The 12,222-nt window shown below is 38.4% G+C and overlaps 1 protein-coding gene across 2 annotated transcripts; it reads right to left on the bottom strand.

Annotated features, from left to right (window-relative positions):
- Positions 1-5,665: 5,665 nt before the first annotated feature.
- LOC121888222 (C-C chemokine receptor type 3-like) lies at positions 5,666-10,242 on the bottom strand. 2 transcript variants are annotated; one of them, XM_042399641.1, is made up of 3 exons: positions 9,949-10,242; positions 9,481-9,683; positions 5,666-7,874 (listed from the first exon to the last, which is right to left on the bottom strand). In XM_042399641.1, exons 2-3 carry the CDS (start codon positions 9,654-9,656, stop codon positions 6,998-7,000), a joined length of 1,053 nt encoding a protein of 350 aa, XP_042255575.1. In that variant the 5' UTR covers positions 9,657-9,683; positions 9,949-10,242; the 3' UTR covers positions 5,666-6,997. The 2 variants fall into 2 exon arrangements, with proteins under 2 accessions (XP_042255575.1, XP_042255577.1); XM_042399643.1 differs by having other exon boundaries at positions 9,481-10,242.
- Between the last annotated feature and the right edge of the window lie 1,980 nt (positions 10,243-12,222).

Here is a 12,222-nt window from a genome sequence, read left to right as displayed (position 1 = left end):
TTAACCAAATAAAATACAGAATAAAATCAATAAACCTTTATTTGCCAATCTGTAATTAAACCTATTAAGAAAGCATTATCCTAGCAATCGAACCATAGCTAAAAGATGCACTTTCACATAATACATTATATCAAATAAATCAAATGCAATAACATGTGTGACTTACAATTTGCACATTTTGAAGCAGAGTTTGAATTCCCATAATAAACCAAATTAAATTATTTTAAACACATCAAAAGTTAACATTTGTTAGATAAGTCTAGATACATAATTTTACACATTTTTGGTGGCATTCTTGACCAATTCAGATGTTTTATTGTATATAAAATAAAAGAGAGAAGGAGAGCCACTCAAAGGAAAGCAGGTTCTCTCAAAATTTACTTAAGACATGGGAGCTAGCATAAGAAGGGAGGATGGCCCATCCAGGTTGAGCAGTCTGTTTGTATCTGAGAAGAAAAACAAAGTCCAATTTAATATCCAAAACTGTTCATTTTCTCTCCATAACTGGTGGTGAGAAGGCTGGATTTTTAGTCCTGTCCAATGTTTCCTTGACATCCTTATGCCTTTAGGTCAGAGGTCACTGGGTCCGTGTGTGTGTGCTCCTGCACCCACACAGACAGATTGTTAGGCCAAAAGGAATCATAATGTTTTTGAAAGAATTAAATGTTTCCTCTTAAATTCCTGGGTTCATTATCCTACAACAGTACTTGTTTCTGAAATGCATCAGGCTTCTGCAGATGGTCCGTTGCATATGTATGATTTTATGATGAGGACACCAATAAGGTTTTCTTTTACTGACTCTTCCATGGAGGTCTTGTTTGTGCGAGCATCACTGCACAGTGGAACGGTGCACAACCACTCCTGAGTCTGCTAAATCTTCCTGCAGGTTTTTTGCAGTCCAGCAGGGGTTTTGATTTGCCTTTCTGACCAGCATACAAGCAGGTGTCTCCAAGAGTTTTCTTGGTCTTCCAGATATCATCTTGACATCCACGGTTCCCCTAAACTGCCATCTCTTAATTACATTTTGCACTGTGGAAACTGCAAGCTGACAACACTTATCTTCTTGTAGCCTTCCCCTGCATTGTGGACATCAATAACTTTCATTTTCAGAGTCTTACATAGTTGCTTAGAGGAACCCATGGTTGCTGAGTGTTCATGCAAGATTTGAAGAGTCAGAGTATTTGTAAAGCTCTGACATTGGCACCAGCTGACATTTCCAAATGAGAACTGTTGACATGCCTCAGGCCTAATGAGCTGATTAAGGTCTGAGACGTGAAAAATACGGAAAAATGCAATGTTCACATAAAAAAAATCAGTGTTTCTCTGATGCTGTTTGGTGGGCACAGGACGTCTGGAATTATAACAGTGAGGCTGGGAAAGTCATTTTCAGTCTGAATGTTTCATTTTTTGATTTGAGCACATCGTGTCATCAGAAAGAGTGTCTAATTATGTGGTGAATTAATAAAATTTCAACATCTTAATAAGAAAAAATTCAAAATTGAATGAATATCAATGGATTTGATTTAATACACAGAAGAGCTGCAGCAGAGTTTTTTTTCCCTCTTCCTCTTTCCTCTCACAGACACAGGCACTGCTACAAGCAGCAAAGTTTTTTTTCTTTCTCTCCGTCTCTGTTCATTCAGCTTAGGTGCTGTAAAACACCCAAAGAGTAAAACGTTCTGCTTTCCGTAAACTTTAGTAAGGATTAAATCACCTGTTTATTAATGAGTGATGAGGTGGTTCAAAACCAGGAAAAGGGACGAGGTCTGCATAGAAGAGATGACTTCTTGATAATTACAGAGTAATTACAATCAGACCACTGAGAGATTGGTACCAAAAATAGTTAACAGGAAAAAGAACCAAGTGATGTGAAACCCATAGTTCAATATATGCTGAAGATATATGGTGAACAAAGCTGTAGTCAACTTAAGGTCTCAGAATTTGGCTTCCCCTCAGAAGGAGTTTCAGCCCAAGACAGCTGGAAAAAATTAAAAAAGAATATGGAGAAAAAGGAAGAGCAAGATAAAAGAAAGCAGAAGAGAGGTCAAATAAAGAAAGAAGTTCATTCCTTTTACTGGAGATTGGAAAACATTTATGCTACGGCAGGAAGAGGTAAATAAAAGAAACAGAAAGCAATAGCAGTAGTAGCAGCAATAGGTCAGGGAGGGCTTCAAACCAGTCTGTGCAGTGTCTCAAAAAAGATACATGGGATTCTCACCTAGATGCGGCCCCGCTATGACATCTTCAACCACAAACCAGCCCTCAAGGAGAAGAAGACCACAACCCCAGAAAGGTCCTGGCACACCACCCTCGCTGAATACTCCAAGGTTCTTGAGTTACCACCCCCAACAAGAGTGGGGACCAAAGACACCAACAATGTGATCCTCCATCAGACACGAAAGGCTTCTCCAATTACTCAAAATGTTTCTGTGAAAGATGTCAAAAACAATAGTGCTGTAGCAAAGGTGTTGATAAGACAATAATTTTCAGATTTGGGATTCCAAGAAATATCAGTAGTGATAATGGCACACATTTTTGAACAAAGCAATCATTTTACTATCTGAATATTTGGGAATTGACCTAAAATAACACTGTGCCTGCCACTCACAAAGTGGAGGGGCAGTAGAGAGAGAAAATGGCATTCATGTTGGAACCAGACCAGGTGGCAAGGACCATACCAGGTTCTCCTCACCACCACCTCAGCAGGTTGCAAAGAGAGCAGTGTGGGTGCCCGCCAGCCACTGTATGGGTAAAGGTGCTGCCACTTGAGACAGAGGCCCAAGGAGAGAGGATTAAAATCCTACACCGCTCACAGATGAGCAAGAGAGGTAATTGAAGGTGAAGGCCGCTCTCTCTGAGGTTTAAAAACCTACTGAAAGTCAACGGAGGCCATATGTCAGAGAAGTGATGACTTCTCACCTGCTGTTTACGACCACAGCAGCTGAAACAACCTCACTCGTTCAAGCCCCTGTGTGATGGCCCCTGCCTAACCTACCTTAGGTGAAATGATGCTGGTGTGGCAATGAATTATTGTTATAAGGTGTCTGGGAGAATGTGGGTGTGGCAGCCAATCGAATTCAGAGCACCTGTGCCTAATGCTGCTATAGCATAAAAGGCCAACTCCCAGCATTGTTCAGACTCTCTCTCTCACCTTGATGCATCTCAGCCAGCAGCCGCAGGCTTTGGTTTTTCATTTGATTCTAGTTTTGTTTTTACTCCACAGCACCTTACACTTCATTGTTCACACATTCACACCTACATTACTGATGTTATTGACTGACATACTCCATATTTTTAATTATTTCTTCAGTTGTTTACTTTATTATAATAAATATCTGTACTTTACTGCCATCCGCTGTGTCCATTCCCATATTTGTCATGGTCTAGGAGCCGGGTTATGACATACTGAGGGCTCGTCCAGGACATGAACCCGGGACCTCTCGCACCCAAAGCAAGAATCATAACCCTTGGAGCCAGGTTATGACACCTGACAGAGTGAGGTCTCCATATCCCTTACAGGTTGCGAGTAATTGTACTTAGTAGAGAACTGCATTGGGATTGGGATCCCACAGGTCTCGCAGGACCCAATGCAATCTTGCGGGAACAGGTGGTTTGCTGTGGGCGGGAGTGAGCGGTCAAAAAATATACTGCAGGTCCCGGGATTTAGGCAATGCTGCAGGCAAACTCTCACAGAGCCGGGCCGAGTGCTTAGTCTGCACTCCTCCTGGTGCCCCCTGACACTACTATCTGCTACAGTACTGAGAACAGAAACACCAAACAATGTGTGCATATTGCATATACTGCAGGTTATTACTTCTTGTACTCATTAAGGAGGTAACAGAGTTGTAAGCATGTAAGTTGTATGCATCAAATCGCATGCCATCATCATTAGGAGCACTACTCCTGATCAGTGCATTAAAAGACACAGGGAAACTAAGCAAAATAAACCAACCAAAGACAGCAACACATGTTCTAAAATAATAAGTAGACTAAAATAAATGAATACAATGTAATTCTGCCATAGAATAGGCATATTTATTGCACTAGAATAACTGGTTATTGCACTAGTATGAATGTATATTTCGCAATTTCGCTATGTTATTACCAACAAGTATGCATCTCTTTATTAATAGTACGCAGTAAAGTAATGTGTCTTCCCTGCTGTACGGGAGAAGACACAACGAGTGAATGGTCAGAAAGTTTGCAGGTGCAGGCAAATGTGGACACACTTATTGCAGGAGCGAGTGGTAATGGTCAGGTATCTAGCAGCAGCGGGCGGGAGCGGGATTAGGAAAACAGTCCCATGCAGGGCTTTAGTACACACCTCGTGTACAGTGCAGTGTTTTGTGTAAAATAAACATTGATAATTTAGACAAACCTCAAGCAGTCACTTCTTCTGAAGAACATTATCCCTGATCACAGGATAATCAAAAGATGGAATCCATACCACCATGCATCATGAGTGCAAGTAATTTCTACATGGTGGTGGCCCTTTACTGGGCGCAAAGTACATGGGTTGAAGACTCTACAATCTGATTCAATCCCAGACTGAACTCCTCCAGAATCATGATGACATTTGTGTGTAAAATGTATCGATTAAGCATATATTGGCCAAAGACAGCATTTTGCAATATTACTTTTGGAGAACAGAACATGATGAAAAGAATGTAACAATGATTGAATGTTTTGAGTTGGACTATGCATTAAGGCGTGGATATTCTGTATATCGCAACTCTGAAAGACAACTCACTCTTTGTGAATTCATCTTTAATTTCCATGACACTCATCTCTAACTTTCTCTGTGATGACATATTGATCATGAGATAATGATTTTATCTGCAGTGCAACAGCTTAATAATGACTGTTGGTTAAGGTAGACTTCATGTGCTGATATCAAATTTCACACTGCTTCCAATATCTGACAACAGAAACAGGAACCTTTCTAAATTTGAATTATATTGTTAAGTTGGCTGTGTTAAAACATAGTATTTACATTTGATCACAGATAGCTGGTGTCTGAACTGAGGATGATGGGAATGTCAGTAGTTTTGCCAGTATTTGATCCAGACCAAAGTGTTGAACAAATTAAAAATGTAAACTGCTGACGGCTCTAGATGAAAAGTCAACGGATCACCAAAGTCATTCCAGTCATTCATTCTGTGGGGAAAAAGAATGTTTGTACATAAGTTCATTGGCAGTTTATCCAGTACTCATTGATAGTTATTGCAGTCTGGACCAAAGTCAAAATCTTTGACAAGTGAAATTAAAAGTAGAAGTAAGTGTGAAAGCATTTACAGTATTTTTTGTAATGTGGGGAAGTGATCCTGTAATCCTTTCACCAGAGATATTGACACTAGGCTTTATGCAGAAGATAAAAATATGTCCAGGTCTGCTCCCCTGAGCCAGTTTTCTTCATAACAACATTTTTAGCTCTGTACTTCAATTCTTGGTTATGTGGGGGAAAACTGGCCAGATCAGCAATGTAATCAGGTGGTCTTGTCCTCTTCTGAACATGGACATGAGAAACATGTATTTGAACTTCTACACAAATCCTTGACAGTTGCTTTCTTAAAAGAATGTTTTCAGTAAAAGGGGTGTTTTGAAAAGGTATGTACGTATATTCTGGAAATATGGGGGACATGAAGAAAGGAAACATGTAGCCTGGTGATTTAAAAGGGTTGATTTAATTAAATAGTTTGGATTTAGACAAACACACAAACCAAACAAAACCCAACAAACCATTAAGCTTTTAACTCCCTTTTTGGTGCTGCTTTTTCACTGTTTTATTTCCAAGTAAAAAGTTCTTCATATGAAACATAACAAAGAATGAATCATCCATGTAAAATATCAAATTTCTTTTTAAAGGACATAATTCATTATACACACAATAATAAAAAAAAACCCATAAACACAAGATTAAACCAACCAAACCAAAAATCAGAGCAGATATACTTACAGGCATGGAAAATGACTGGACAATGATTATACATGCTTGATTCATTGTTTTGGACTTTGGATGGATGCAGCTAAAGCTCCACTGTCTGGTGTTCAACAAAGTGCTCTTATCATAATGTAAATTCTTACACTTAATCAGCCTTGAGAAGAACTACAAGCCAGACTTCTAAACTTTTTTTTTTTTTTACACACTATACTGACATTTTAGAAATAATCCAAATTAAGTGAAGTCATGAAAAGCTGTCAGAGATACAGATAGCCATTACAAATGAGAGTTTAGGCTGTATGGCGAAAATACAGAGCAAAACACTTTTGTATCACATCCAAAAGTCCTTTACGAAGAGTTTTAACATTTGCTCAACTATGTAAGGATTAAGGAACTATGGATCCCTTCCCCCTTAACTTTGTTCAGCAGCCCAACTTTTACATTCTGTCACACAGAGGTGATGCAGTTAACTGTAATATTGGATGCAAAATTTGAGAGAACACTGTATAAAATAAATCATGATTGTGGCACTGCAGTGCATAACTAAGTGTGGTCTGACACATATAAAGGCACAGGCGTGAATACTTTGAAAATGGGGTTATGGCAGATGTTAGATTATTAGATTTGTTCTTGCAAATGGAGTTACTCAACTTTAAATGCAGAGCTTTGTTTATCAACATCTGACAACTAGAAGACAGAAGGTCTCCCAAACTAGTTTGTAAATGAACCTTAATGAAACCTTAATAAAACCTTAAAAATCACAGGAAAATCAAGCTCATGTAGTTGACAAAAAGTCTTTACTGTATATTCAAAGAAGATATGGTGCGCTTTTCTGTAAGGATCCATCTCTTCCTGTAGCTGAGCTAAACATACCTCTTCTGTCCACATTTACATATGTCTTGATAAAATGTGCATGATGATGAGGTAGCAGCTTTGTTTTGTGCTGGACAACAAACTTTCAAAACATGTTCTCTCTCTTCCTTCAGTTGCTGTAAAACCATGGTTTGTTGAGCACATGGCAGTCCTGAGATACAAAGGAGTTCCAAACCCTAAAACTCAACTCAACTCTATACTTTTCTGTGTACTTTTTGTGGACATATTGGTTCTGCTGACCTGACTGACAGAAATATGCTTCTTTAACCCTGGGAAGCGTTTCACCAGCAGCTGTCTGAAGTAGCTCTGGAACTTTTTACCAACAAATGTATAGAAGATGGGACTGATGCAGAAGTAAATGTAAGCAATGTCATGAGTGACTTCACGTGCATAACCCCTCTTCTTCTTTTCATCACAGGACGGGTTATCATCATCATCATCATCATGAATCAGTTCTACAATGTTAAATGGGGTCCAGCATATAAAAAACAACAGGACAATGACAAATATCAGCCTGACTGTCTTGAACCTGGTAACTATCTTGGATGATATGACAGTGATAGCAATCCTAACATAGCAGTACACAATAACAATCAGAGGAAAGAGCAAGAAAAGGAAAAGTTGAAGGTAAAATCCAGATGCTCTTAGCTTGTCATCAATAGACATTGTGTTACCAGGATGTTCCTGACAGAACATTTTATTGTCGATGAGAGTAGAAAAAGTTTTGTGGAGAATCATCTTTGGGATGCACGCCAGACCACTGACCAGCCACACCACAGCACAGGAGAGCAGCGCATAGCGTTGATTCCTCACTTGCGACGCACGCAAGGAGTAAACGACAGCAAGGTGTCGGTCGAAGGTCAGGAGAGTTAGAAACAGAACAGAACTGTAGAGGCCCAGGTAGTAGACACTGCCTACAATCTTGCACATTACTTCGCCAAAGATCCAGTAGGAGAGCTGCTTGTAGACTCCCACGAAGGGAAGACTGCTCATGAACATCAGGGAGGACACCACTAGGTTCAGCAGCAAGATGTTGGTCACAGTGGTCAGCTTCTCAAACCTAAGAAGTGGCCATTAAAAATGTTAAATATAGAAAAAACAGAGACTATAGGTCACACAAGCATTTTTGACAGTAATATTTTGCAATAATTTCCAAACTGTGGATTGGTTGGTGGCAGTGAAGTAAATCTGAACATCTTTAGCATCAATTTAAGTAAAGCGTGTCAACTAGATAAACTGCTTTGAAATCCATTGATTGACAGGTCCTGAAATAGAGGAAGTTCACTCGTTCAATGTTACACAATTCTCTCAGTTCAGTCTTTTGATTTTGTGGTGTGCAAGCTAGCTTCTTGTACTGCCTGTAATTGCCTAATATTTTACCCTGATACCACTGCATAACCTCCAGGAAAATGACATTTCGTAATCAGGCATTTATTTGAATTGTCAAGGCCATTTTTAACTTTGAAATTAAGATATTGCAAGACATTAGTTTTGAATCATGAAGGATGTTCGAGTGTTTCAGTGTACCACTGCCTGTTATTGATAATATATTGATGACTTGTGCACATTGTGCAGCTTTGCAGGATTGAGTGCAACACTTCTGCTCTGGTCTACATTGCAAAATAGGACGTGCACAACCAGCTCAGTAATGTGAGTTGACAAATTTGGCATCAAAGTTGAAAATGCGTGTGTCACCCAGATATACAGTAGTCTGTGTGGGAATCTAGTGCCAACAAGTTAGTATTTCAATTTGACCGGTACTTCATTTTTTTGACCAAACACCTCAAAACTAATGACACTCCCATCATCCTCAGCTGTTCTTTGTGTTCAATGCTAAATAGCACTTGTTAGAAATGTAAATTAAGGTGGTGACCATGGTAAGCATTATACTTGTTTAACATCAGCAATGTCATGTGCTAGCATGGCTCTTGGTTAGCACTTAACATCAACCAAAGTGAATTTATCCAGACAAAGGTGATGTTTCTCCCAAAAGTAAAATATGAATCAAATTTTTAGGAGACATTGTTGCTAATCACAACCATAATAAGATTAACATAACAAATTTCATGTTCTTTTAACCAAGAGGGGAACAAACACCCCTCCTTTTCTTGTGCCAATTTCTGTAAGAGCCCAGAGAAGAATTTTTGATGCTGTTTTTGACCTGCATTTTTGAGCAAGAGACATTCAATGCATTTACATTTAGTAACCTGTCTACAAAGTAGTTTTAATCATCAGTGGCGGGGTCCACATTTGCGCACTTGAGTCAAACTGCCAACACATACACAAGTGACTATAATCCAGCACGACTGTTTTTAATTTTATCTCATTGGTATCAGCCTCACTGTTCACTCTCCTAACAGTGTATCAGAGCTGTAGCAGTTGCTCTTCTGTTGTATTTTTAACAAAGTAGTTGCTTCACTAGTGTTTGCTGCTCACAAAATTCTGGGATCTGTAGTAGTAAATCATACTTGATGCTAAATTGTAAGGATTACTACTTTAATTTACTCTTTGTAGACTATTTCAATTATCCTGAAATTCACAGGTAATTATAATAAGGGTTGGGTGTATTTTACAAGTTTGCAAATTGTACATTTTCTACCTCTAATTGCTTTAAACTACTAAACCAATATTTTTTCTGAATTTGAGAGTTTTGTTTGTCTACTCACCGATGGATGATGACCAGGACCAGCCCGTTGCCAAAGAGACTGAAGAGAAACATGAAGTAGTAAATGGTGGACAGTTGAGCTCCCAGTAAGTTTTCACCATCACTACTACATGGTTCAACCGGCTTCTCATTGTTATCGTCATAAGTATAGTTATAATCAGAAGCTGTTGATTCCATCTTCTCCTCAAATGTTAGCAGGGATATCTGTCAGAAACACAAATGCAACCATCATACACAGCATTCACAATATGATGCAATGATGCAGTCAGTATGAAATGAAAATTCTAAATATTGTCAAGCTTTTGAAAATGTGTAGTAGTATATAAGAGCTATTAAATTCTGTGTGCATGCTTCTGTAAAGCATGCAAATGAGGAGAACTAGAAAACAATCCCTTTAAATGAGATCCTCCAAGGAGCTCAAATCAGATGTTTGTGGGAATGAGGATCAGGCTGAGCTGAGCTGACTTACCGCCTGGCCTGTTGTCTGACTCTGAGGACCAGAACTGTCTGTCTCACAGCTCAGCTGAAGTTACTCCATATAAGTCAGCCAGCAAGGGGAAGGAAGTACCAGAAAAGTGTGTGTGTGTGTGTGTGTGTGTGTGTGTCTGGGTCTGGGTCTGGAAGGAGCAGGGACTGGCTGACAAAGCCAAGGCCAAATGTGTCCCAGACAAGGTTGAGACCTTGAGAGCAGAGCAGAGTACTGAAAAGACTGTTCTGTGTAAGAACCCCATTGCAGTGGTCAATATAAGGGTGAAATGAATGAGGAAGCTGAGTTTTTACATGCAGTTCTTATGTTACACCACATCTACACAGGACGCTTAGTGTATGCAGCACGTTAGCAGAGCAGCGGCATCACAACAGCTCCATCTGTGTCTACATTCAGGATGCATTCAGGCACAGTGAGTGTAGGTCAATCACTACACAATAACTACAACACACAATCATTGCAGTTACTAAAAATGAAAGAAAATAGACTTCCAGGTGTAGTGCGAATGAAATGCGAGCTGTTACTTATCACGTGTAGACAGCTGTTAAAATAGAAGCGTATCTGTTCTGTCAGACAGACATACGTGAGACACACAACTGAAAAACATGGCTGAAACACTTTCTGTGTAGGCACAACACAGTGTTAGTCTGAACATGGCAAAAGTGTCAGATGGTTAAAGTTAGGTAAAGATCATGGTTTGGGCTGACTGTGGTTACGCAACTAAAACACTTGGTTACACTCGTTTTTTTCACATCCATCCATTAAACCATGAGATGCTGACTCGTCTTTTATGGTCTAATATTATTACTGATGCTGGGCTGAAAGGATACAGACTGATATTAATACACATAATAATATTTCAGATCAATGAAGTTCTCAGTTCACCAGCCCCACTGATACATTTACCTGAAAACAAAGCTGTTCAACAGTAATCTCAAAGGAATATTACAGGAATATAGATTATATATATAAATCAATACTATCTCCCCCAAAAAATCAAATACATTTTTTTTTTAAATTTGCACAATTCTAATATTAAAAAGTGATTGATTTAACAAATTAAACCATACACTTATTGTACTTAAAAAACTTTTCAGATAATCCAGCAGGACGGCATGAATAATTACATTTTATTCACCATTAGAAACCTGCAGCCCACTGTCTATTATTGCATTACACATCCAGTTTGATAAAGGTTTTTTTTTCTTTTTAAAGAAACAACAGTTTAAAGAGGCAACACTTAATGATCTGTATAATATTCCTACACCTATCTTGTTTGAAACATCACTATGATATTCATCAAAATACAAAAACATATTGTATTCAAATATTCCTTGTGATGTCTTTTTGTCTCTCAGTACCGAATTCATTCTGACAACTTTTTTTATCCTGTATTATATTTTTATTATAATAAATATATACTTTTTTCAATGTTAGGAGTGTATGTTTGATTTGTATACTAGTATGTCCTCCTGCTTTGGGTGTGGTTTATTACAGTCTGTGCTTCTGTCTCAACGTTTTCCTGATAAAGATGAAGAAATTTGTTTTTCACTGATAATGTCACTTGTGACATTATTGAACTATTTCCACACTGTCAGATGGTTTTGTCATTTCTGAAGAAGTTTCTATAAGAAATTAGATATACAGTATCCTATAATTACATTTTCTGATGACTCAGATGTAGTCAGCTTAAAGTCCCCCCAAAAATGTGTTTCTCCTTATTGTTCCTTCACTTAAATTTTTATGCTACAATGTGCAGTATGATGTAAAGGAAGGTTTGACACTAAAAGGCTGTTTCATCTGTTGAAAGGGGAAAGTTTAAATCTGAGTTTAAAACTAGGAGCATGATTTATGACATCACAACTAGTTTGGAGCCAATCATGGTCCAGTATGCAGCTTATACAAGTGTGATGTGAAACCTGAAGCCTCCAGTGCACATACACTGAAAATGGACAATGAACAATATTTGCATGTTCATAAATTCTGGAATTTTAATGAAGGAGAAAGACAAGATATAGATTTAAGAATTTTAACAAGATAATTGAACTGGTTTTGTTGGAAAAACCATATCAGACAGATTCTTTTATTTCAAGCAGAGTATTTTTTATATGTCTTAAAACATGTCTGGAGGGATCCATAAATATCTAGGTGTCATTTTGCATTCTCAACTTAAGTGTGATGCCCATATAATGAAATTGTCTAGACTACTAACTGTTTTTGTTTGGTGAGACCATGTATATCTCTTGAAGCAGCTAA

This window comes from Thunnus maccoyii, chromosome 21 (genome assembly GCF_910596095.1).
Source record: "Thunnus maccoyii chromosome 21, fThuMac1.1, whole genome shotgun sequence".
Classification (NCBI taxonomy): Eukaryota; Metazoa; Chordata; class Actinopteri; order Scombriformes; family Scombridae; genus Thunnus; species Thunnus maccoyii.
Note: the sequence above shows the minus strand (reverse complement) of the source record. Positions and strands in the feature narration are given on the sequence as shown.

What these genes read in the sequence shown, in the direction of transcription:
- LOC121888222 (XM_042399643.1), bottom strand. Translation starts at nt 9,656, where the DNA reads ATGGAATCAACAGCTTCTGATTATAACTATACTTATGACGATAACAAT. An exon ending in GTCCTGGTCATCATCCATCG is followed by an intron (nt 7,875 to 9,480) that starts GTGAGTAGACAA and finishes GCCACTTCTTAG; the next exon opens with GTTTGAGAAGCTGACCACTG.